Genomic DNA, 27,351 nt, shown 5'->3' with positions numbered 1-27,351 from the left:
CACTTCCTGTCATGGTGACAACAAAACTTTCCCCTCACTTCCTATCATAGTGACAACATTAGAGATTTCCCCTCACTTCCTGTCATGATGACAACATTAGAGAGATTTTCCCTCTTCTATCATGGTGACAACTTTAGAGAGACATTTCCCCTCATTTCCTGTTACAGTGACAACATTAGAGAGATTTCCCTTCACTTCCTGTCACGGTGTCAACGTTATAATAGCAGACAGGAAATGATGCCAAATCTCTATAACTTTATCACAGTGACAGGAAGTGAGGGAAAATCTTTCCAACGGAGCCACAGATAACAATATGTTGGGTGAAAGTCACATTCTCTGCTCCTGCTTTTGGAGGGGATAAGGGTCACTTGACACTGCCGTCTTCCTTCTGAAAATGCCAGTTGCCTGGCTGTCTCTGGCTTCGATGGCATCTGGGTGGCTGACCAGGGACAAGCATGCAGCCAGTGAAGACCGGAACTCATAGTTTGTATCGGGTCAGTAACTCTGGGGGGGATTGGATGAGAGTGAATGTTTCAGGCCAGGGTCACAGTATGGTGGTTCGGTGCGCTGCGTTATGAATGTGACGTCCTGACGCAACGCGTAAGGGCCCATTTACACTACAGCGTAGCGGTGTCCTTCGTTTTGAATGGCGCCCCGGAGCAGCTAAGGTGACAGGCCTACGGTACATCGTTCCGCAGCTCATGGAAGTGCAACGAGTTACAGCAACAGGATCACAAAATAGGACGAGTTGGTAGCCAATTCATTTTGAATGTGACGTCCTGACGCAACGCGTAAGGGCCCATTTAATTTGCATAGGGCGCCGGCGCAACTAAGACGACGCGCCAACGGGACAGCATTCCGCAACTCACGGCAGTCCAACGCGTTACAGCAACATGATCACAAAATAGGACGAGTTGGCATACAATTAATTTTGAATGTGACGTCCTGACGTAACACGTAAGGGCCCATTTACACTAAAGTGTTGCGGTACCATTCGGTTTGAATGGCGCCCCGGCGCAACAAAGGCAACACGCCTACGGTACAGCGTTTTTCTGCAGCTCACAGCACTGCAACACGTTACAGCAACAGGATCACAAAATAGGACGAGTTGACAGCCAATTAATATTGAATGTGACGTCCTGACGTAACGCGTAAGGGCCCATTCACACTACGGCATTGCGGGTGCCCTTCATTTTGAATGGCGCCCCGGCGCAACTAAGGCAACGCGCCTACGAGACAGCGTTCTACAACTCACGTCACTGAAACGCGTTACAGCAGCAGGATCACACAGCCAATTCATTTTGAATGCGACGTCCTGACGTAACGCGTAAGGGCCCATTCACACTATTGTATTTGCGGTAACACGCGACGTTGGACGTTAAATGCCGCTGCTGCAGTGGCGTTTATTCCGAAACTGCGCCTTGCTGATGGGCGTGCGTTGCAGTACAATATAAAAATGGCGCATTGCGCTTCCAGAAATGGCGCATTGCACCGCATTTAATTTAAGGAACAAGTCGCCTTAACGCAACGCAAAGATATAAACGGGACCCCCGAACTGGTCACAAGTGTTCTGCAAGAGATAAAACATGGCGAGGAGCATTCTGTCCTCACTGCTGGGAAGACGCGGGTGGGCGGGGCACGCGGGGGGGGGGGTGCGCGGGGGGTGACGGATCAATTTAAATTTCTCGGAACGCTGGGTAAACGCATGACCCCCCTCCCCCGCACATAGATCATAGATATTCTTCCAGTGAACAAGTCATCCGTGTGAATTCCCCGGCAGGGTGTGCAGCCATTCCATGCAGAGCAGGGCAGCGCCCCCTGCTGGACACACATCATAACATCCGATATTACCTCTTCCAACTGTATGTACAGCGCATTCCGGAAAGTATTCACAGAGCTTCACTTTTTCCACATTTTGTTATGTTACAGCCTCATTCCAAAATGGATTCAATTCATATTTTTATCTTCATAATTCTACAAACAATCCCCCATAATGACAACGCGAGAGAAATTGATTTAAAATCTTTGCAAATTTAAAAAAAATAAAAAATGAAAAAAATCCCATGTACATAAGTGTCACAGGCTCCTCCCATGTACATAAGTGTCACAGGCTCCTCCCATGTACATAAGTACCACAGACTCCTCCCATGTACAGAAGTATCACAGGCTCCTCCCATGTACAGAAGTATTACAGGCTCCTCCCATGTACATAAGTATCACAGGCTCCTCCCATGTACATAGGTCTCACAGGCTCCTCCCATGTACACAAGTATCACAGGCTCCTCCCATGTACATAAGTATCACAGGCTCCTCCCATGTACACAAGTATCACATGCTCCTCCCATGTACATAAGTATCACAGGCTCCTCCCATGTACATAAGTATCAAGGCTCCTCCCATGTACAGAAGTATCACAGGCTCCTCCCATGCACATAAGTATCACAGGCTCCTCCCATGTACATAAGTATCAAGGCTCCTCCTATGTACAGAAGTATCACAGGCTCCTCCCATGTACATAAGCATCACAGGCTCCTCCCATGTACACAAGTATCACAGGCTCCTCCCATGTACAGAAGTATCACAGGCGCCTCCCATGTACATAAGTATCTTAGACTCCTCCCATGTACATAAGTATCTTAGACTCCTCCCATGTACAGAAGTATTACAGGCTCCTCCCATGTACAGAAGTATCACAGGCTCCTCCCATGTACAGAAGTATCACAGGCTCCTCCCATGTACATAAGTATCTTAGACTCCTCCCATGTACATAAGTATCACAGGCTCCTCCCATGTACAGAAGTATCACAGGCTCCGTCCATGTACATAAGTATCTCAGGCTCCTCCCATGTACATAAGTATCTCAGGCTCCTCCCATGTACAGAAGTATCACAGGCTCCTCCCATGTACATAAGTATCACAGGCTCCTCCCATGCACAGAAGTATCACAGACTCCTCCCATGTACATAAGTATCACAGACTCCTCCCATGTACACAAGTATCACAGGCTCCTCCCATGTACACAAGTATCACAGGCTCCTCCCATGTACATAAGTATCACAGGCTCCTCCCATGTACACAAGTATCACATGCTCCTCCCATGTACATAAGTATCACAGGCTCCTCCCATGTACAGAAGTATCACAGGCTCCTCCCATGTACAGAAGTATCACAGGCTCCTCCCATATACAGAAGTATCACAGGCTCCTCCCATGTACATAAGTATCACAGGCTCCTCCCATGTACAGAAGTATCACAGGCTCCTCCCATATACAGAAGTATCACAGGCTCCTCCCATATACAGAAGTATCCAATACTGTGCAATTGTAATTACAATATAATAGCTGCCTGGTCTCTCCTCTCGTTTTTATAGAACTGCCTAATGAAGCCGTTTACATGAGTGTCCAGTCACTGTGCAATATTCATGCCTGCTGTCTCTCACATAACGGACAATTCTGACATTTCTCTCCTACGTGTAAAAATCATCATTTTTTTTTGCTAGAAAATTACAGAGAACCTTATATTTCCTGACGGACCCCATGGCAGCCTAAGACGTGTAGCTTAATCCCGCCCCCCCCCCCCCCCATTAGGACCCTTCTCCCATAAATCTTTGCTCCGCTGCCAGAGGCCGCGTTCCCTTTTTTTTATCCTCCTCCCAGGACCAAGATGAAGTCTTACCTTTGTGTCTCCTTGGAGCGCAGCCGCTTTCCAAGCTCGCCGTTTTCAGAAAGTCGCCGGGACCCCGTCTGCGCATCCGGAAAGCCGCGAACGAAGATTCTGCGCTTGGTTCTGTGCAGGCGCGGTTTCGCCAAAATGGCGGGGGGGGGCGGCGGTCGCGCACGCGTTCGGCCGCCACCAGATTGTGACGTTTTTCCGACTCCGGCGCGATGTGGGGCAGATTTTAATAGCTGTCAAAGCAGCCATTCCTTGGGACGACTTGCAGGCTTATGCGGCGGGTTCCCTTGGCACTGGTCTCTGGTTTGCAAGGTACATTGTTTGCTGCAGGCTCCCTGGGTGCTGGCTGCTGTCTCTGTTTTGTTATGTGCTCTCTCATGCCTGGAGTCACTCCTGTTTCTTATAAAGCTTTAAATGGTTCATTTCGGTTTCAAACCGCCTTGCCATGGATCTGTCACCGCCCCCCTGTGGCCAAGCCTTGCGCTGCAGGTAGGATTTAGTTATTTTCTGCCTGTGATGCTTGGGTTCAGGAGCTCTTAACCCTTTCTTTTTCACTCAGCCCTTCTGGGTCTGAACACCAAAGCATGGCAAAGACCGTCCTAGGCAGGGGTGGTACAAGGCAGGGGTGGTACAAGGCAGGGGCGGTACAAGGCAGGGGCGAAAGGGGCGGTACAATTTGCTGGAGGGAGGGAGGGGGGGTGCAGGTGAATGCGGCAGCAGTGTGCTTCACAACAGTGTGTGTGACTGTATAAACTAGCGGCCGGTGCCGCGAATAGCTACAATCATGGCCGATCCTAGGCGGGTGCCAGGAGCAAAGGCAGAGGGGGAGGGGGGCCGAAGCCCAGTTGCCACGGACCCCCCCCCCCCCCCCACTGCATGCTCTTCCCCGCAAATCCGATCATGTGTACACAAGTCCATGGGACTAAAGTCCAAAGTACAAGCATGCTCAGAACCAATGCTAAAGATCAGACAACAATAGCAGAAGTTGCCCAAAGGGTGGCGGTACAGAGCAGAAATACCACGTAGTAGGTCTATTACGTCACTACGTTTGTGTTTGTTGGCTGAAAAAGTCCTGCCGCGTGTATGCGTACCAAGTTAATGGTCAGTGCCGCTTTGGAGCAAAATCAATGGAAAAGTCCGATCGTGTGTATGAGGTTTTAGAGGGAAACTGCAGCCCCCAGCATGCCCAACTGAAGAGGAGGGAGAGAGCCAAGCTATGGATGGCAAGTGACATGTGACAGCCGGCAACAGTGGTGAATGACATGTGGCATCTGGCACCAGGTGACAGTGACATCTGGCAGCAGGTAACAGTGGCGCATGACACGTGGCATCTGGCAGCAGGTAACAGTGGCGCATGACACGTGAAATCTGGCAGCAGGTGACATTGGCGCATGACATGTGAAATCTGGCAGCAGGTGACAGTGGCAAATGATACGTGGCATCTGGCAGCAGGTAACCGTGGCGCATGACATGTGGCATCTGGCACCAGGTGACATGTGGCATCTGGCAGCAGGTAACAGTGGCGCATGACACGTGGCATCTGGCAGCAGGTAACAGTGGCGAATGACATGTGGCATCTGGCAGCAGGTAACAGTGGCGATTGACACATGGCATCTGGCAGCAGGTAACAGTGGCGCATGACACGTGAAATCTGGCAGCAGGTGACATTGGCGCATGACATGTGAAATCTGGCAGCAGGTGACATTGGCGCATGACATGTGAAATCTGGCAGCAGGTGACATTGGCGAATGACATGTGGCATCTGGCAGCAGGTAACAGTGGCAAATGATACGTGGCATCTGGCAGCAGGTAACAGTGGCATCTGGCAGCAGGTAACAGTGGCATCTGGCAGCAGGTAACCGTGGCGCATGACATGTGGCATCTGGCACCAGGTGACATGTGGCATCTGGCAGCAGGTAACAGTGGCGCATGACACGTGAAATCTGGCAGCAGGTGACAGTGACATGTGGCATCTGGCAGCAGGTAACAGTGGCAAATGACACGTGGCATCTGGCAGCAGGTAACAGTGGCGCATGACACGTGGCATCTGGCAGCAGGTAACAGTGGCGAATGACACATGGCACCTGGCAGTAGGTGACGTGGCAAGTGACATGTGGCATCAGGTGACGGTGGTAATGACACGTGGCATCTGGCAGTAGGTGACGTGGCAAGTGACATGTGGCAGCAGGTGACGGTGACTACTGACACGTGGCATCTGGCAGCAGGTAACAGTGGCGAATGACACATGGCATCTGGCAGTAGGTGACGTGGCAAGTGACATGTGGCATCAGGTGACGGTGGTAATGACACGTGGCATCTGGCAGCAGGTAACAGTGGCGCATGACACATGGCATCTGGCAGTAGGTGACGTGGCAAGTGACATGTGGCATCAGGTGACGTGGTAATGACACGTGGATAAACCCAGGATGTCAATGTTGTTATTGGTGTTATTTTTTGTTATTTATGTATATGTAATGTTGTTTGTATTTTAAATGTGATCCTTTTTTGTGTATGTTTTTTTTTGGGGAAATGTAATGTAAAGTATATTTGTAATTCTTAAAAAACTTGGAATAAAAACAAATGAAAACAATAAAACATCTCCAATAATATCAAATTTACTCATAAATCTATTTTCTTGAGGCCCATAAAATGCCAGGACAGTACAAATACCACCCAAAGGCCCCCTTTTTGACAGACTGAGGTATTAAAAAAAATAATAAATCTTTTAAACAAATTCTGGTTATAGAACACAGTTACAATATTTGAGCCGTAATTATGAACCTTATTATAATACAGTATACATTCCTTGTTCATTATGCAGTTATTATTTTATGTTTATTTTGACATATCGTCCTAGACTTTAATCCCCCCAAAGAAGACTACGAGATTAGGTCGAAACGCGTAGGTTACACAGCGCAATTGCTTACTTGCCCCGGCGTAACGAGTGCTCCTGATTCAGGAACCTCGTTACGCCGACTGCAGCATAAGGCCTAGTACACACGAGCGGATTTATCCGCGGATACGGTCCACCGGACCGTTTCCGCGGATAAATCCTCTCGAGGATTTCCGAGGATTTTGATCCGATGGAGTGTACTCACCATCGGATCGAAATCCGCGCCGAAATCCCATTCCGTCGCCGCGATGATGACGCGGCGACATGCGCGACGCTGTCATATAAGGAATTCCACGCATGCGTCGAATCATTACGACGCATGCGGGGGATTCATTCGGATGGATTGATCCGGTGAGTCTGTACAGACCAGCGGATCAATCCGTTGGGTTGGATTCAAGCGGATAGATTTTAAAGCATGTCTTAAAATTTTTATCCGCTGGAAATCCATCCCAATTTTATCCCGCTGGATTGTACACACCAGGGGATCTATCCGCTGGAGCCGGGCCGCGGATCAATTCCAGCGGATGGATCCTCTCGTGTGTACGGGGCCTAAGATCTGCGCGGCATAAGGCTCTTATGCCCGCATATCTTAGGCTGCATTCTTGCGATGGCCGCTAGGTGGCGTTCCCGTTGTGCTCAGTGTATAGTATGCAAATTGCATACTAACGCCGATTCACAACGTTGCGCGAGCCCTGCGTACGCAATTTACGTCGTTTACGTACGGCGGTTTTCGCGCAAGGCTGCCCCTTGCTATTATGTTACGTATACCCGTCGTTCCCGCGTCGCGAAATTTATGTCGTTTGCGTAAGTGATTCGTGAATGGCGCTGGACGCCATTCACGCTCACTTTGAAGCAAATGATGTCCTTGCGACGTCATTTGCCGCAATGCACGTCGGGAAAGTTTCCCGACGGAGCATGCGCTCTACGATCGGCGCGGGAACGTGCCCAATTTAAATGATTCCCGCCCCCTACGGGATAATTTAAATTGCGCGCTCTTGCGCCGGGCATTTTGCCGGCGCGCCCGCGCAATTCACGGAGCTTTTGCTCCGTGAATCAAGGGCAGCGGAGCAAATTTGCGGGGGCGCAGGGCAAAAACGTTGCCCTGCGCCTCCGTAAATAATGCGCAATTCTACCTGTATCCGGGCCACTGAATATAGTTAACTATTATTGATTCTCAGAGAATACACTCTTTTTTCTATTGCAAGATAAAACCTACCTCATCTCTCCCTTTTACATTGAGGCCAAATTGAAGCTTCCACTTACATGCTGTCCAGCCACTGAACAAATTTTTTCAACTATTGTCTCTAATTTTTATTACTTAGTAGCTTAATGAAGCTGTCAAGCTAAATTACACCTCATCTCTTCCCCTTACATTGAGGCCCAATGAAGCTGCTGCTTACATATTGTCCAGCAATTATTGTCTCTCACATAATATATTCAAATTTTTACTACAAAAGGTAAAACCTCTCTCATCTCTCCCTCTTATATTGTGGGCTAATGAAGCTGCTTACATTCTGTCCCACCACTGTGCAATATTTGTGGCTACTGTTTCTCAAATAATAGACTAATTTCTATTTCAATATAAAACCGGCTTGGTCTCTATTTGCAACCTATTCAAATACTTACACATTGTCCTGAAACTAGACAAATTCGAAACATGCACCTGAAGTCCATATTTTGAATAATTTGGGAACGATTGTGGATATTGGGATGGGAGGAGGTTCGAGGAGTGTGGGGTAGTGGTTTTGAAGTTTTTTTGTATGTTTTTGATGTTGCTTTCACTTCCAGGTCTCAAATGCCCTTCTCCCTTGGTTGAAATTTTCCAGTGGCTCCGCCCACTTTACAGGGTCCTGTAGAGCCATCTATGAATGTGTGCTCCCAGCTGGCACTATAGGTGAGACTGCTTTGTTGCGTGTGCCCAAACAGCAAGCCCAAATGGCGATTGACAGCAGCTGATGCCTTCCCCATTCCTTGGGACATATATTTCCATGGGTGTGTTTTATGTTTTTTAATTGATATTTTAATACCCTCTTTCCCCGAAAATAAAACCTACCCCTAAAATAAGACCTAGCGTAATGTTCCAGGAGGACTGCAATATAAGCCCTACCCTGAAAATAAGCCCTAGTTTAAAATGCTTGTAAAATCCTATAACCCACTCTATTACAGTAGTACACAATGTACAATGTGTGTTTCTGTAATATAAATGCAGGGAAGAGAGCTCCGGCAGGTCACAAAAGCGCAGAGCGGTGCTATAATGAAGGTATTTGGCACAATTATATTACAGAAATACACACATTGTACATTATATACTACAGTAATAGAGTGGATTACAAGATTTTACAAGCATTTTAACTAAGTTCACACTGGGGATTCCTAACAGGCAGGTAGAGAGAGGGGAAGAGAAGACTGCACATTACATAGTAAGACCTACCCCAAAAATAAGCCCTACTGTGTCTTTTGTTGCCAAAATTAATATAAGACCCGGGCTTATTTTCGGGGAAACACGGTATATATTTACTGGATTGGTTCACTTTACATGAGGCTGAACTGGTACAAATGGGCTTACAGGCAATACAAATAACCTTTTATTAATACAGTCAATGGGAAGAAGTGAGGCTGATTTACCAAAGGAGTAGAACCTGTTCACTATGGAAATTTTTACTTAGCTCTGAGAATTTACTAAAAATGTACTTTGCAAAGAAAACCCAATCACGTGCAAAAAAACATAATAAAAAAAAAACTAGGACTTTTTGCTTGCACATGATTGGGCGATTCAAGTCAGTATCAGCTTCACCTCATTCACTATTGTCCAGCAATTATTGTCTCTCACATAATATATTCAAATTTTTACTACAAGTTAAAACCTCTCTCATCTCTCCCTCTTATATTGTGGACTAATGAAGCTGCTTACATTCTGTCCCACCACTGTGCAATATTTGTGGTTACTGTTTCCCAAACAGCGATTGACAGCAGCTGAGGCCTTCCCCATTCCTTGGGACATATATTTCCATGGGTGTGTTTTATGTTTTTTAATTGATAAGGCACTGCACAAACAACTGTGGCCGAGTGGGAGTTCCAGGAGGCCGGGTAGGCTTGGCTGGTCTTCCTGGCCCCCAGGAGGCACTTCTAAGCATTGAAACCTCAATGTAGAGCTATGGAAGAGTAGTTATGGAGCCTGGCATCCCCCTTGCCAACCCAGAAGTCTATCAGTCAATGATCAGTAAAGTCCCTGTGCCCCCCGGCAAGGAGGGTAAAGGCAGCCCAAGCCAATCGGGAGTTCAAGGAGGCCGGATAAGCTTGGCAGTCTTCCTGGGCCCCTAGGAGGCACTTCCCTGCATTGAAACCCCAATGTAGAGCTATGGGAGCGTAGTATTATAGCATGCTGCCCCCTTCACCAACGCCGCAGCCTACGAGGCAACAACCAATGAAGTTCATGCACCCCAGCAGGGAGTGGAAGCAGGGGTTGCAGAAGGCTGAAAAGGCTTGGCAGTCTTCCTGGGCCCCCAGCAGGCACTTCTCAACATTGAAACCGCACTGTAGAGCTATGGGAGGGTGGTTTTGCCTGTTATTCCCCCTTACCAACCCTACTGGGCAAGGACCAGTAAACTCCCTGTGCCCCATCAGGGATGAGAAAGAAAGCCCAGGCCGAATTGGAAGTTCCAGGAGGCAAGGTAGGCTTGGTGGGCCTTCCCGGGACCCCAGGAGGAACTTGTGTGAGCTATGTAAGAAGTGACAGTTGTAATCCATATCTTGCATTTTAGGACTTACCATAGAGCATCCATCCATCGAAGCTCCTGATGAAGCAACACTAGCGGGACGCGATGAGTCAAGCCTGCCCTGTGCCACTATGGGATCAAAACCTGGATAAAGTCCTGGCCTATCTTCGTAACAAGAACTAGAACTTATTCATGCTATGGCAGCTAAGTTGTGACAATGAAAGAAGGCTTAAAGGCTTTTTTTTTTTTTTAAGGAACATGTTTCACTCATTTAGTAAATCGGCCCCAGGAGGATGAAGTTCCTGTTCAGAAGTGGCGGCTGTCGGCTTCTGGGAGCAGAATGTCCTCCATAGCCAGGTAAAGCAAATACTGAAGTAGGCATGTTTGAGGTTATTGGGCTCAGAGGGGCCACATTACAGGAACCCAGGGCCGGGACAAGGGGTGGAGGCAGGAGGGGAAGCTGCCCCTGGCGCAATAGTTTATTGCAGGGATGGGGTGGGCACCCTGACCCTAACCCTAAAGGGAAAGGGGGGCGCAGTTTGGCATCTTTGCACTGGATGACCTTGGCCCGGCACTGCAGGAACCACGACCTACAGTACAAAATAATAGCTCTAAGAGAGCAGGTTGGCCCCTGGAAGACATCTCCCCAGGGGTCCTAGGGATATGCCGCCCTCTAGTGGCAGAAAGGATACCCTGCGGTACACAGTGCAGCTGTCAATCAACAACATTGGCGCCATTTCCAGATCTCTGTAATATACAAGAATTTATAGTTTGGCTTCTCCACAGTTCACCCTAATGTACAAACCTGAAGGGGGAAAGGAAAAAAATATTGTCAGTACAGGTGGGAGAGAGGAGGAGTGATGGGGGGTGAGAGGAGTGATGGGGGGTGAGAGGAGTGATGGGGGGTGAGAGGAGTGATGGGGGGGTGAGAGGAGAGATGGGGGGTGAGAGGAGTGATGGGGGGTGAGAGGAGTGATGGGGGGGTGAGAGGAGAGATGGGGGGTGAGAGGAGTGATGGGGGGTGAGAGGAGTGATGGGGGGTGAGAGGAGGGAAAGAGGAGGAGTGAGAGAAGAGTGATGGGGGGTGAGAGGAGTGATGGGGGTGAGAGGAGTGATGGGGGGTGAGAGGAAGAGAGGAGAGAAAGAGGAGGAGTGATGGGGGGGTGAGAGGAGTGATGGGGGGGTGAGAGGAGTGATGGGGGGTGAGAGGAGGGAAAGAGGAGGAGTGAGAGAAGAGTGATGGGGGGTGAGAGGAGTGATGGGGGTGAGAGAAGAGTGATGGGGGGTGAGAGGAGTGATGGGGGTGAGAGAAGAGTGATGGGGGGTGAGAGAAGAGTGATGGGGGGTGAGAGGAAGAGAGGAGAGAAAGAGGAGGAGTGAGAGAAGAGTGATGACAGCAGGGAGAGAGGTGGCGTGAGAGGAGGATGAGGGAGAGGAGGGATAGAGGAGTGATGGGGGGGGGTGAGGAGGAGTGAGAGGAAGGGGTGGAAGGAGGAAGACAGGAGGGGGAGAGGAGCAATGACAGGAGGGGGAGAGGAGCAATGACAGGAGGGAGAGGAGCAATGACAGGAGGGGGAGAGGAGCAATGACGGGAGGGGGAGAGGAGCAATGACAGGAGGGGGAGAGGAGCAATGACAGGAGGGGGAGAGGAGCAATGACAGGAGGGGGAGAAGAGCAATGATAGGAGGGGGAGAGGAGCAATGGCAGGAGGGGGAGAAGAGCAATGACAGGAGGGAGAGAGGAGCAATGACAGGAGGGGGAGAGGAGCAATGACAGGAGGGGGAGAAGAGCAATGACAGGAGGGGGAGAAGAGCAATGACAGGAGGGGGAGAAGAGCAATGACAGGAGGAAGAGAGGAGCAATGACAGGAGGGGGAGAGGAGCAATGACAGGAGGGGGAGAGGAGCAATGACAGGAGGGGGAGAGGAGCAATGACAGGAGGGGGAGAGGAGCAATGACAGGAGGGGGAGAGGAGCAATGACAGGAGGGGGGGGAGGAGCAATGACAGGAGGGGGAGAAGAGCAATGACAGGAGGGGGAGAGGAGCAATGACAGGAGGGAGAGAAGAGCAATGACAGGAGGAAGAGAGGAGCAATGACAGGAGGGGGAGAAGAGCAATGACAGGAGGGGGAGAGGAGCAATGACAGGAGGGAGAGGAGCAATGACAGGAGGGGGAGAGGAGCAATGACAGGAGGGGGAGAGGAGCAATGACAGGAGGGGGAGAGGAGCAATGACGGGAGGGAGAGAGGAGCAATGACGGGAGGGAGAGAGGAGCAATGACGGGAGGGGGAGAGGAGCAATGACGGGAGGGGGAGAGGAGCAATGACAGGAGGGAGAGAGGAGCAATGACAGGAGGGGGAGAAGAGCAGTGACAGGAGGGGGAGAGGAGCAATGACGGGAGGGGGAGAGGAGCAATGACGGGAGGGGGAGAGGAGCAATGACAGGAGGGGGAGAAGAGCAATGATAGGAGGGTGAGAGGAGCAATGACAGGAGGGGGAGAGGAGCAATGACAGGAGGGGGAGAGGAGCAATGACGGGAGGGAGAGAGGAGCAATGACAGGAGGGGGAGAAGAGCAATGACAGGAGGGGGAGAGGAGCAATGACAGGAGGGGGAGAGGAGCAATGACAGGAGGGGGAGAAGAGCAATGACAGGAGGGGGAGAGGAGCAATGACAGGAGGGGGAGAAGAGCAATGACAGGAGGGGGAGAGGAGCAATGACAGGAGGGGGAGAAGAGCAATGACAGGAGGGGGAGAGGAGCAATGACAGGAGGGGGAGAGGAGCAATGACAGGAGGGGGAGAAGAGCAATGACAGGAGGGGGAGAGGAGCAATGACAGGAGGGGGAGAAGAGCAATGACAGGAGGGGGAGAGGAGCAATGACGGGAGGGGGAGAGGAGCAATGACGGGAGGGGGAGAGGAGCAATGACGGGAGGGGGAGAGGAGCAATGACAGGAGGGGGAGAAGAGCAATGATAGGAGGGTGAGAGGAGCAATGACAGGAGGGGGAGAGGAGCAATGACAGGAGGGGGAGAGGAGCAATGACAGGAGGGGGAGAAGAGCAATGATAGGAGGGTGAGAGGAGCAATGACAGGAGGGGGAGAGGAGCAATGACAGGAGGGAGAGAAGAGCAATGACGGGAGGGAGAGAGGAGCAATGACAGGAGGGGGAGAGGAGCAATGACAGGAGGGGGAGAAGAGCAATGATAGGAGGGGGAGAGGAGCAATGACAGGAGGGGGAGAGGAGCAATGACAGGAGGGGGAGAAGAGCAATGATAGGAGGGGGAGAGGAGCAATGACAGGAGGGGGAGAGGAGCAATGACAGGAGGGGGAGAAGAGCAATGACAGGAGGGGGAGAGGAGCAATGACAGGAGGGGGAGAGGAGCAATGACAGGAGGGGGAGAAGAGCAATGATAGGAGGGGGAGAGGAGCAATGACAGGAGGGGGAGAGGAGCAATGACGGGAGGGAGAGAGGAGCAATGACAGGAGGGGGAGAGGAGCAATGACAGGAGGGGGAGAAGAGCAATGATAGGAGGGGGAGAGGAGCAATGACAGGAGGGGGAGAGGAGCAATGACAGGAGGGGGAGAGGAGCAATGACGGGAGGGAGAGAGGAGCAATGACAGGAGGGGGAGAGGAGCAATGACAGGAGGGGGAGAAGAGCAATGATAGGAGGGGGAGAGGAGCAATGACAGGAGGGGGAGAGGAGCAATGACAGGAGGGGGAGAGGAGCAATGACAGGAGGGGGGAGAAGAGCAATGATAGGAGGGTGAGAGGAGCAATGACAGGAGGGGGAGAGGAGCAATGACAGGAGGGGGGAGAAGAGCAATGACAGGAGGGGGAGAGGAGCAATGACAGGAGGGGGAGAGGAGCAATGACAGGAGGGGGAGAGGAGCAATGACAGGAGGGGGAGAGGAGCAATGACAGGAGGGGGAGAGGAGCAATGACAGGAGGGGGGAGAAGAGCAATGATAGGAGGGTGAGAGGAGCAATGACGGGAGGGGGAGAGGAGCAATGACAGGAGGGGGAGAGGAGCAATGACAGGAGGGGGAGAGGAGCAATGACAGGAGGGGGAGAAGAGCAATGATAGGAGGGGGAGAGGAGCAATGACAGGAGGGGGAGAGGAGCAATGACAGAAGGGGGAGAAGAGCAATGACAGGAGGGGGAGAGGAGCAATGACAGGAGGGGGAGAAGAGCAATGATAGGAGGGGGAGAGGAGCAATGACAGGAGGGGGAGAGGAGCAATGACAGGAGGGGGAGAAGAGCAATGATAGGAGGGGGAGAGGAGCAATGACAGGAGGGGGAGAGGAGCAATGATGGGAGGGAGAGAGGAGCAATGACAGGAGGGGGAGAGGAGCAATGACAGGAGGGGGAGAAGAGCAATGATAGGAGGGGGAGAGGAGCAATGACAGGAGGGGGAGAGGAGCAATGACAGGAGGGGGGAGAAGAGCAATGATAGGAGGGTGAGAGGAGCAATGACAGGAGGGGGAGAGGAGCAATGACAGGAGGGGGAGAGGAGCAATGACAGGAGGGAGAGAGGAGCAATGACAGGAGGGGGAGAGGAGCAATGACAGGAGGGGGAGAGGAGCAATGACAGGAGGGGGGGAGAGCAGTAGTCCTCACCGGTGGCCTCAATGTGAAGCACGGCGTCGTCATGACTGCGGACCTGGCAGCTGCTGTAGACCTTGCGGCCGTCGACCTTCTCCACTCGGCTGTCTATGAGGACTGTAGATCCCAGAGGAATCGGACTACAGACACAAAGAGAACCTCATCACTCCTCTCCGCTATCACATATCATCAGTAGCTCCTCCCACCACCATGCTCCTCCCCCCACCATGCTCCTCCCCCCTCCATGCTCCTCCCCCCACCATGCTCCTCCCCCCACCATTGCGCACTTACCTGCGATAGTCGATGTTCAGGTTGGCCGTCATCGCCGGTCCGATGCCGTGTACAATTCCCAGCCCCACGGTGGAGTCTATGATGGCGGCGATGCAGCCCCCGTGTGCGTACCTAGAAGAAGGCGAAGGGGACGCGAGAGTCAGAGGCAGAACAAGATGGCCAAGAAACCAAAAGGATTCTGGGTAGGAGAAAAGAAAAAGAACGCTCACCCCGTGACGCCTCCCAGATGGGGCCCGGGCTGGAATATGCAGATCATCCTCTTCTCCGCCTCCTTATAGAACATGCAATACTCGAAGCCGACTCCGTCCCGCTCAGCGATCCGGGTGAAGAGACGAGTTTCCCCGTCGGCCTCCGCAGACATACCTGTACGGAGGTCAGAGGTCACACCAGAGGAGCTTACACTCTAATGTCCCCCTACAGACAGGGCCGATCCTGGGCAGGTGCACGGGGTGCAGCACACCCAGGCGCCACAGAAGTGGGGGGGCGCTGAAGCGTCAGAGTGCCTTCCTTCCGCCGCCTCCTATTCTTGTCTGTTATATCTGCAGTCTCTGATCATCTCCTGTACTATGTCTTCAGTCTCTGACCATCTCCTGTACTACGTCTGCAGTCTCTGACCATCTCCTGTACTACGTCTGCAGTCTCTGACCATCTCTTGTACTACGTCTTCAGTCTCTGACCATCTCTTGTACTACGTCTGCAGTCTCTGATCATCTCCTGTATCATGTCTGCAGTCTCTGACCATCTCATGTAGTATGTCTGCAGTCTCTGACCATCTGCTGTACTACGTCTTCAGTCTCTGACCATCTCCTGTACTATGTCTGCAGTCTCTGACCATCTCCTGTACTATGTCTACAGTCTCTGACCATCTCCTGTATCATGTCTGCAGTCTCTGACCATCTCCTGTACTATGTCTGCAGTCTCTGACCATCTCCTGTACTATGTCTACAGTCTCTGATCATCTCCTGTATCATGTCTGCAGTCTCTGACCATCTCCTGTACTATGTCTGCAGTCTCTGACCATCTCTTGTACTATGTCTGCAGTCTCTGACCATCTCTTGTATTATGTCTGCAGTCTCTGACCATCTCCTGTACTATGTCTGCAGTCTCTGACCATCTGCTGTATTACATCTGCAGTCTCTGACCATCTGCTGTATTATATCTGCAGTCTCTGACCATCTCCTGTACTATGTCTGCAGTCTCTGACCATCTCTTGTGCTATGTCTGCAGTCTCTGACCATCTCTTGTATCATGTCTGCAGTCTCTGACCATCTCCTGTAGTATGTCTGCAGTCTCTGACCATCTCCTGTAGTATGTCTGCAGTCTCTGACCATCTCCTGTACTATGTCTGCAGTCTCTGACCATCTCTTGTGCTATGTCTGCAGTCTCTGACCATCTCTTGTATCATGTCTGCAGTCTCTGACCATCTCCTGTAGTATGTCTGCAGTCTCTGACCATCTCCTGTAGTATGTCTGCAGTCTCTGACCATCTCCTGTACTATGTCTGCAGTCTCTGACCATCTCCTGTAGTATGTCTGCAGTCTCTGACCATCTGCTGTACTATGTCTGCAGTCTCTGACCATCTCCTGTATTATGTCTGCAGTCTCTGACCATCTCCTGTATCATGTCTGCAGTCTCTGACCATCTCCTGTATCATGTCTGCAGTCTCTGACCATCTCCTGTATCATGTCTGCAGTCTCTGACCATCTCCTGTACTATGTCTGCAGTCTCTGACCATGTGGGGGCGCCAGAAATATTTCCGCACCCAGGCGTCTGTGACCCTAGGATCGGCCCTGCCCTACAGTAACATACCGTCTAGGGGATTGATGGTGGTGTTGTAGGAGGGAAGTCTTCTCCAGCTCCGGTCTCGGCTCAGCTCCTCGTACAGTCTCTTGGTGTCGGGGTTCCAGGTGGAGTTGGGCAGGGAGTAGTCTCGTAGTGGGCGGGTCGCACAACAATGGGTCACCTGCGGATGTGACAGAAAAAGTATTCATACCCCTCTATATACAGTGTCTGGAAAAAGTATTCATGCCCCTCTATATACAGTGTCTGGGAAAAGTATTCATGCCTCTCTATATACAGTGTCTGGGGAAAGTATTCATGCCCCTCTATATACAGTGTCTCGAAAAAGTACTCATGCCCCTCTATATACAGTGTCTGGGGAAAGTATTCATGCCCCTCTATATACAGTGTCTGGGAAAAGTATTCATACCCCTCTATATACATTGCCTCGAAAAAGTATTCATACCCCTCTATATACAGTGTCTGGAAAACCCTCTATATACAGTGTCTGGAAAAAGTATTGATGCCCCTCTATATACAGTGTCTGGAAAAAGTATTCATGCCCCTCTATATACAGTGTCTGGGAAAAGTATTCACGCCCCTCTATATACAGTGTCTGGGAAAAGTATTCACGCCCCTCTACAGGGAGTGCAGAATTATTAGGCAAATGAGTATTTTGACCACATCATCCTCTTTATGCATGTTGTCTTACTCCAAGCTGTATAGGCTCGAAAGCCTACTACCAATTAAGCATATTAGGTGATGTGCATCTCTGTAATGAGAAGGGGTGTGGTCTAATGACATCAACACCCTATATCAGGTGTGCATAATTATTAGGCAACTTCCTTTCCTTTGGGAAAATGGGTGAAAAGAAGGACTTGACAGGCTCAGAAAAGTCAGAAATAGTGAGATATCTTGCAGCGGGATGCAGCACTCTTAAAATTGCAAAGCTTCTGAAGCGTGATCATCGAACAATCAAGCGTTTCATTCAAAAAAGTCAACAGGGTCGCAAGAAGCGTGTGGAAAAACCAAGGCGCAAAATAACTGCCCATGAACTGAGAAAAGTCAAGCGTGCAGCTGCCAAGATGCCACTTGCCACCAGTTTGGCCATATTTCAGAGCTGCAACATCACTGGAGTGCCCAAAAGCACAAGGTGTGCAATACTCAGAGACATGGCCAAGGTAAGAAAGGCTGAAAGACGACCACCACTGAACAAGACACACAAGCTGAAACGTCAAGACTGGGCCAAGAAATATCTCAAGACTGATTTTTCTAAGGTTTTATGGACTGATGAAATGAGAGTGAGTCTTGATGGGCCAGATGGATGGGCCCGTGGCTGGATTGGTAAAGGGCAGAGAGCTCCAGTCCGACTCAGACGCCAGCAAGGTGGAGGTGGAGTACTGGTTTGGGCTGGTATCATCAAAGATGAGCTTGTGGGGCCTTTTCGGGTTGAGGATGGAGTCAAGCTCAACTCCCAGTCCTACTGCCAGTTTCTGGAAGACACCTTCTTCAAGCAGTGGTACAGGAAGAAGTCTGCATCCTTCAAGAAAAACATGATTTTCATGCAGGACAATGCTCCATCACACGCGTCCAAGTACTCCACAGCGTGGCTGGCAAGAAAGGGTATAAAAGAAGAAAAACTAATGACATGGCCTCCTTGTTCACCTGATCTGAACCCCATTGAGAACCTGTGGTCCATCATCAAATGTGAGATTTACAAGGAGGGAAAACAGTACACCTCTCTGAACAGTGTCTGGGAGGCTGCGGTTGCTGCTGCACGCAATGTTGATGGTGAACAGATCAAAACACTGACAGAATCCATGGATGGCAGGCTTTTGAGTGTCCTTGCAAAGAAAGGTGGCTATATTGGTCACTGATTTGTTTTTGTTTTGTTTTTGAGTGTCAGAAATGTATATTTGTGAATGTTGAGATGTTATATTGGTTTCACTGGTAAAAATAAATAATTGAAATGGGTATATATATTTGTTTTTTGTTAAGTTGCCTAATAATTCTGCACAGTAATAGTCACCTGCACACACAGATATCCCCCTAAAATAGCTAAAACTAAAAACAAACTAAAAACTACTTCCAAAAATATTCAGCTTTGATATTTGATGTTCATTGAGAACATGGTGGTTGTTCAATAATAAAATTAATCCTCAAAAATACAACTTGCCTAATAATTCTGCACTCCCTGTATATACAGTGTCTGGGAAAAGTATTCACGCCCCTCTATATACAGTGTCTGGAAAGAGTATTCATACCCCCTCTATATACAGTGTCTCGAAAAAGCATTCACACCCCTCTATATACAGTGTCTCGAAAAAGTATTCATGCCTCTCTATATACAGTGTCTGGAAAAAGTATTCACACCCCTCTATATACAGTGTCTCGAAAAAGTATTCATACCCCTCTATATACAGAGCCTGGAAAAAGTATTCATACCCCTCTATATACAGTGTCTCGAAAGTGTATTCATGCCCCTCTATATACAGAGCCTGGAAAAAGTATTCATGCCCCTCTATATACAGTGTCTGTATATAGAGGGGTGTGAATACTTTTTCCAGACACTGTATATAGAGGGGCATGAATACACTTTCGAGGCACTGTATATAGAGGGGTATGAATACTTTTTCCAGGCTCTGTATATAGAGGGGCATGAATACACTTTCGAGACACTGTATATAGAGGGGTGTGAATACTTTTTCCAGACACTGTATATAGAGGGGCATGAATACACTTTCGAGACACTGTATATAGAGGGGTATGAATACTTTTTCCAGGCTCTGTATATAGAGGGGCATGAATACACTTTCGAGACACTGTATATAGAGGGGTGTGAATACTTTTTCCAGACACTGTATATAGAGGGGCATGAATACACTTTCGAGACACTGTATATAGAGGGGTATGAATACTTTTTCCAGGCTCTGTATATAGAGGGGCATGAATACACTTTCGAGACACTGTATATAGAGGGGTGTGAATACTTTTTCCAGTGTCTCGAAAGTGTATTCATGCCCCTCTATATACAGAGCCTGGAAAAAGTATTCATGCCCCTCTATATACAGTGTCTCGAAAGTGTATTCATGCCCCTCTATATACAGTGTCTGGAAAAAGTATTCACACCCCTCTATATACAGTGTCTCGAAAGTGTATTCATGCCCCTCTATATACAGAGCCTGGAAAAAGTATTCATGCCCCTCTATATACAGAGCCTGGAAAAAGTATTCATACCCCTCTATATACAGTGTCTGGAAAAAGTATTCACACCCCTCTATATACAGTGTCTGGAAAAAGTATTCATGCCCCTCTATATACAGTGTCTGGAAAAAGTATTCACACCCCTCTATATACAGTGTCTGGAAAGAGTATTCATGCCCCTCTATATACAGTGTCTGGAAAAAGTATTCACACCCCTCTATATACAGTGTCTGGAAAAAGTATTCATGCCCCTCTATATACAGTGTCTGGAAAGAGTATTCATGCCCCTCTATATACAGTGTCTGGAAAGAGTATTCATGCCCCTCTATATACAGTGTCTCGAAAAAGCATTCATACCCTTCTATATACAGTGTCTCGAAAAAGTACTCATGCCCCTCTATATACAGTGTCTGGGGAAAGTATTCATGCCCCTCTATATACAGTGTCTGGGAAAAGTATTCATACCCCTCTATATACATTGCCTCGAAAAAGTATTCATACCCCTCTATATACAGTGTCTGGAAAAAGTATTCATACCCCTCTATATACAGTGTCTCGAAAGTGTATTCATGCCCCTCTATATACAGAGCCTGGAAAAAGTATTCATACCCCTCTATATACAGTGTCTCGAAAGTGTATTCATGCCCCTCTATATACAGTGTCTGGAAAAAGTATTCACACCCCTCTATATACAGTGTCTCGAAAGTGTATTCATGCCCCTCTATATACAGAGCCTGGAAAAAGTATTCATACCCCTCTATATACAGTGTCTCGAAAGTGTATTCATGCCCCTCTATATACAGAGCCTGGAAAAAGTATTCATGCCCCTCTATATACAGAGCCTGGAAAAAGTATTCATACCCCTCTATATACAGTGTCTGGAAAAAGTATTCACACCCCTCTATATACAGTGTCTGGAAAAAGTATTCATGCCCCTCTATATACAGTGTCTGGAAAAAGTATTCACACCCCTCTATATACAGTGTCTGGAAAGAGTATTCATGCCCCTCTATATACAGTGTCTGGAAAAAGTATTCACACCCCTCTATATACAGTGTCTGGAAAAAGTACTCATGCCCCTCTATATACAGTGTCTGGAAAGAGTATTCATGCCCCTCTATATACAGTGTCTCGAAAAAGCATTCATACCCTTCTATATACAGTGTCTCGAAAAAGTACTCATGCCCCTCTATATACAGTGTCTGGGGAAAGTATTCATGCCCCTCTATATACAGTGTCTGGGAAAAGTATTCATACCCCTCTATATACATTGCCTCGAAAAAGTATTCATACCCCTCTATATACAGTGTCTGGAAAAAGTATTCATACCCCTCTATATACAGTGTCTGGAAAAAGTATTCATACCCCTGGAAAGTCCAACCATGGGAGGATGTCAATATACACCCTCCCAGCAAAGTAAGCCCGTGCTGTAGCCATCGCATGGCCTAAGGTGATTTGGGGGGATCTGCGGGACCCCTTGCTCGGATAAGGGTCCGGTATACATTTTGGGAGGGATCGGACGCCATTTTCTTTTTTTTTAACTCTGACGTTCCCCTCAAAATCCATACCAGACCCGAAGGGCTTAACCCCATCACCCACCAATCAGTACTCACGGAGAAGCGGCATTCGCTCTGGGTCCCGGCGGTGTGGCGGCAGATGGCAGCGCCGCCCCGGATGATCCTGGAGAGTCCGTACAGCATGGCGCCTGTGAGAGGAGACAGGAGAGGGATGAGACGGGGACACCGGGAATTCTATACATTATTGAGGGGGAGGGGCCAGCGCACGTCACGTGACCATACAGAGGTGACATGAGACCTTTATACACAGAGAGGGGCGGAGCCAGCGCACGTCACGTGACCATACATTATCCTGCATCTCCTCCCCCACACTGGAGTACTACATATCCCAGCATGTCCTGTGTGCCCTTCCCTCCCCTACACCGGAGCACTACATATCCCAGCATGTCCTGTGTACCCTTGAATAAATGAAGTGATGGGGCAAATGGATGCCGCATGTGGCCAGAAGTGGGGGGGGGGGGGGGGTGGCGCCAGGGAGCCTCGGAAACACTCGGGGACTGAGTATTTCCGAGTGATTTTGAGTATTTCCAAACAGCTTGGAACCGTTGCGAGCGTCACCGGCACCCCCGCACCTCTGGCCAAATGCGGTACTGCACACCCCATTAGCTTGAATTCTGCGAGACAACACTCGCAAACCGAGTCAGAATTAAAAAAAAAAAAAAATTGAAAAAAATGTGCTCGTTATTCAAAACGCTCAGAAACCGCGTTTTACTCGTTAACCGAGGTTCCACTGTAGTTGTAAAATAATGAGCTTTATTAATGTATCAAAGGTAAGTTATAATCCGTTAGATGTTAAATAACACAAAAAAAAAAAATCACACACATACAAAAATGTACAACGTTGTCACAATATGGCGCCAGACCTATGGGCCCCACACATATATATACACATGTATATGTGTGTGTGTATGTATATATGTGTATGAGTGTGTATATATATATATATATATATATGTGTGTGTGTATATGTAGGAGTGTGTATGTGTATATATATGAGTGTGTATATTTGTGCATGTATGTGTATACACATATATACACAGATACACACTCATACATATATATTCACACTCATACAAACACACACACTCATATATACACACTCACACTCATATATACACACACACAGACACTCATATATACACACACTCCTACACATATATACACACTCATACACATATATACACACTCACACATACATATACACACACTCATACACATACACACACACTCCTACACATATATACACACTCACACTCATACATACACACATATACACACACACACACTCCTACACATATATACACACTCACACTCATACATACATACATATACACACACACACTCTCCTACACATATATACACACGCTCATACACATACACACACACTCCTACACTTATATACACACTCACACTCATACATACATACATATACACACACACACACACACACACTCTCCTACACATATATACACACACTCATACACATACACACACACACACACTCCTACACATATATACACACACTCATACACATACACACACACACACACTCCTACACATATATACACACACTCCTACACATATATACACACTCATACACACACTCATATATACACACTCATACACATATATACACACACTCATACATACATACACACACACACACACACACACTCCTACACATATATACACACACTCCTACACATATATACACACACTCCTACATACACACACTCACACTCATACATATACACACTCAAACACATATATACACACACTCCTACACATATATACACACACTCCTACATACACACACTCATATATACACACTCATACACACTCCTACACATATATACACACTCACACTCATATATACACACTCATACACATATATACACAAACCCAGCAGGGATGGAACGGAGTGGTGCTGCTCTATGTATTGGGATATTCCCGGGAATTTCATACTAATTAGACTAATAGGCCCGGAATCACAGAGAGCGGGCGCACGTTGCGCCGCCGTAGCGCAAACCAATGTACGCTACGCCGACGCAGCGCAGAGAGGCAAGCATGGAATTCAGGAAGCCAGTGCTCCAAAAGCTGCGTTGGCATGGCGTATATTTCGAAGGCGCAGGCCGGCGTAGGTGGAAGTGGGCTTGCCCCATGCAAATGATGGCTGGATAGCCAGACAAGTACGTTGAACGAACTGCGCATGCATTGTGGACGCATCCCCGTGCGCATGCTCACAACCACGTCGGACCAACTACCTACGATACTCCGGATCACTGCCTACGCCATGAACGTAACCTACGCCCAGCCAGACACACGTCCAACGTAAACTACGTTAAATACGCCGGCTTGTGTTCCCTGATGCAGACCTTTACATGTCTGCTGTTGAGTTACACCTCCTTTATGGGGCTTAAATTTACGCCGGACGTACAACTTACGCGCACCTCGTGTAGCCTGCGTCGGTCGCGCGCAGGTTCGTGAATCGCCGTATTTTCCTCATTTGCAGATTTGAATGGCTAATCAAGGCAAGTTACGTTGGCGGGATTAAGCCTGTTTTTAGGCGTATCTTAGTTTGTGGGTACGGCGCACAGATACGCCGGGCGCACATTTGCACTACGTCGGCGTAAGTGCTTTGTGAACCCGGGCCATACTGTTTGCTGGGGCCCAGATTCAGGTAGCAATTGCGTCTGCGTAACCATAGTTACGCAGCGCAATTGCTTACTTGCGCCGGCGTTTCGAATGCTCCTGATTCAGGAACCTCGATACGCCGACTGCAGCCTAAGATATGCGCGGCATAAGGCTCTTACGCCAGTCGTATCGTAGGCTGCATTCTTACGATGGCCGCTAGGGGGCGTTCCCGTAGTGGTCAGCGCATAGTATGCAAATTGCATACTAACGCCGATTCACTACCCTACGCAAGCCCTGCGTACGCAGTTTACGTCGTTTCCGTCCGTCGGGTTTCGCGTATGGCTGCTCCTGCTATTAGCAGGGGCAGCCAATGCTAAGTATACCCGTCGTTCCCGCGTCGTGAAGTTTAAATTTTACGTTGTTTGCGTGGACGCCATTTACGTTCACTTTGAGGCAAATGACGTCCTTGCGACGTCATTTGCCGCAATGCACGTCGGGAAAGTTTCCCGACGGAGCATGCGCACTACGTTCGGCGCGGGAACGCGCCTAATTTAAATGATCCACGCCCCCTACGGGATCATTTAAATTACGCGCGCTTACGCCGGGCATTTTTAAGGAGCGCCCATGCAAATTACGTGGCTACTGCTTCGTGAATGAAGCGTAGCGCAGATAATTTGCGGGGGGCGCAGGGCAAAAACGGGACACTGCGCCTCCGTAAGAAGTGCGCAGCGGTACCTGAATCTGGCCCTGGGTGTCCATTTCGGATGTCCATGAACTGATGGAATTCCCAGAGCTCCCAACTGTCCCTGATTTCGAGGGGCTGTCCCCGATTTGGAGCAATGTCCCTCATTCGTCCCTCACGTTGCTCTGATCTCTATAATTGTAAATAAAATGCACTTTTTATCTTTCAAAAAGTGTTTCCCACGCTTTCAAAGAAAATTCTAAAATCGCTTATTTTTTACATTTTGAAAGCCAATATAAAAGGAATAGTAGCGGTAAAAATAAAGCCCTTGTGGATTTAATTAACTTTTTTTTTGGGGGTTAATTCTCCTTTAAGGGGGTGTGGCTGGGGGCGTGTCCTATGCCAGTCCAAGTGCTAACGTCCAAAGGCGGCTGCTCCGGATATTTACGAGAGACGGTAAAAAAAAATGGGGGGTTGAAAAAAAAAATAGCTCAGTCAGGCACGTAGTAACACGCAATTTGCTGTCCCCCAATGATCGCTCAGCCGTGATTGACATCGCAAAAGAGACGCGCACGGTACATCGGGACACGATGCGTGATCGCGCCATATATGGAGAGCGGCGGCAAACGTACATCAAAGCCCCGAAGGCTCTCACCGTTCCGCAATAAGTAGCTGGAATCTCCGCGGTCTCTCACCCGTCTTCGTTTCCCCGATGCCAACAAAAGTGGGTCAGAATATCCGTTGCAGTCGATCGTGTCCCGGCTGGGTGCGGAAGTCTCCGATCAGCTCTCTGGTTGTTTAGCTACGGTGGCCCAAAGGTCAATACAGGGCAGTGTTGCCCAGGCAGGCCAAGGGATGATGGCGGTGCCTGTGTACCCTCCCCTCCCCTCACATCGGAGCAATACATATCCCATCACGTCCTGTATCCCCCTCCCCCCACACCGGAGCACTACATATCCCAGCATGTCCTGTGTACCCTCCCCCAGCACTGGAGCACTACACATCCCAGCATGTCCTGTGTACCCTCCCCCAGCACTGGAGCACTACACATCCCAGCATGTCCTGTGTACCCTCCCCCAGCACTGGAGCACTACACATCCCAGCATGTCCTGTGTACCCTCCCCCAGCACTGGAGCACTACACATCCCAGCATGTCCTGTGTGCCCTCCCATACACCAAAGCACTACATATCCCAGCATGTCCTGTATCCCCTCCCCTCCCACCGGAGCACTACATATCCCAGCATGTCCTGTATACCCTCCCCCCACACCGGAGCACTACATATCCCAGCATGTCCTGTTTACCCTCCCCTCCCACCGGAGCACTACATATCCCAGCATGTCCTGTTTACCCTCCCCTCCCACCGGAGCACTACATATCCCAGCATGTCCTGTTTACCCTCCCACCGGAGCACTACATATCCCAGCATGTCCTGTATCCCCTCCCCCCACACCAGAGCACTACATATCCCAGCATGTCCTGTATCCCCTCCCCCCACACCGGAGCACTACATATCCCAGCATGTCCTGTGTACCCTCCCCACACACACCGGAGCACTACATATCCCAGCATGTCCTGTATACCCTCCCCCCACACCGGAGCACTACATATCCCAGCATGTCCTGTATACCCTCCCCTCCCACCGGAGCACTACATATCCCAGCATGTCCTGTTTACCCTCCCCTCCCACCGGAGCACTACATATCCCAGCATGTCCTGTTTACCCTCCCCTCCCACCGGAGCACTACATATCCCAGCATGCTCTTGTCAAGGTGGTATCGGGGGGGGGGGGGGGGATAATAAATACAACGTCCTGAACGCGGAGGATGGAAGGAGTGCTGTGTCGGTACAATTCTGAGAGATCGGAGGGCGATTCTATGGGATATGTAGTGCTCTGGTGTGAGGGGGGAGGGTACATGGAGCATGCTGGGATATGTAGTGCTCTGGTGTGAGGGGGGAGGGTACATGGAGCATGCTGGGATATGTAGTGCTCCGGTGTGGGGGGGAGGGTACGCTGGACATGCTGGGATCTGTAGTGCTCTGTTGTGGGGGGCAGTACACAGGTCATACTGTGATATGTAGTACTCCGGTGTGGGAGGAGGGTGCACAGGACATGCTGGGATCTGTAGTGCTCTGGTGTGGGGGGGGGTGGTACACAGGTCATACTGTGATACGTAGTACTCTGGTGTGGGAGGAGGATGCACAGGGCATGCTGGGATCTGTAGTGCTCTGGTGTGGGTGGTACACAGGACATACTGTGATATGTAGTACTCTGGTGTGGGAGGAGGATGCACAGGGCATGCTGGGA

At 49.4% G+C, this 27,351-nt stretch overlaps 1 protein-coding gene across 1 annotated transcript; it reads right to left on the bottom strand.

Annotated features, from left to right (window-relative positions):
- Nucleotides 1-10,789: 10,789 nt before the first annotated feature.
- Nucleotides 10,790-25,852, bottom strand: LOC120920404 (acyl-coenzyme A thioesterase THEM4-like). Its single transcript, XM_040332480.1, has 7 exons — nt 25,739-25,852; nt 21,764-21,855; nt 16,977-17,130; nt 15,378-15,531; nt 15,169-15,279; nt 14,893-15,017; nt 10,790-11,086 (listed from the first exon to the last, which is right to left on the bottom strand). Exons 2-7 carry the CDS (start codon nt 21,848-21,850, stop codon nt 11,046-11,048), a joined length of 672 nt encoding a protein of 223 aa, XP_040188414.1. The 5' UTR covers nt 21,851-21,855; nt 25,739-25,852; the 3' UTR covers nt 10,790-11,045.
- Nucleotides 25,853-27,351: the final 1,499 nt, after the last annotated feature.

The sequence above is a fragment of the Rana temporaria genome, chromosome 13 (genome assembly GCF_905171775.1).
Source record: "Rana temporaria chromosome 13, aRanTem1.1, whole genome shotgun sequence".
In the NCBI taxonomy this organism is placed as follows: domain Eukaryota; kingdom Metazoa; phylum Chordata; class Amphibia; order Anura; family Ranidae; genus Rana; species Rana temporaria.
The sequence above is the reverse complement of the archived record's forward strand: the minus strand, read 5'-3'. Positions and strand labels throughout refer to the sequence as shown.

Coding starts and splice junctions, on each gene's coding strand:
- LOC120920404 (XM_040332480.1), bottom strand. CDS start 21,850: ATGCTGTACGGACTCTCCAGGATCATCCGGGGCGGCGCTGCCATCTGC. Junction 17,131..21,763: donor AGAGCGAATGCCGCTTCTCC/GTGAGTACTGAT, acceptor TCACATCCGCAG/GTGACCCATTGTTGTGCGAC. Junction 15,018..15,168: donor CTGAACATCGACTATCGCAG/GTAAGTGCGCAA, acceptor TTGTGTCTGTAG/TCCGATTCCTCTGGGATCTA.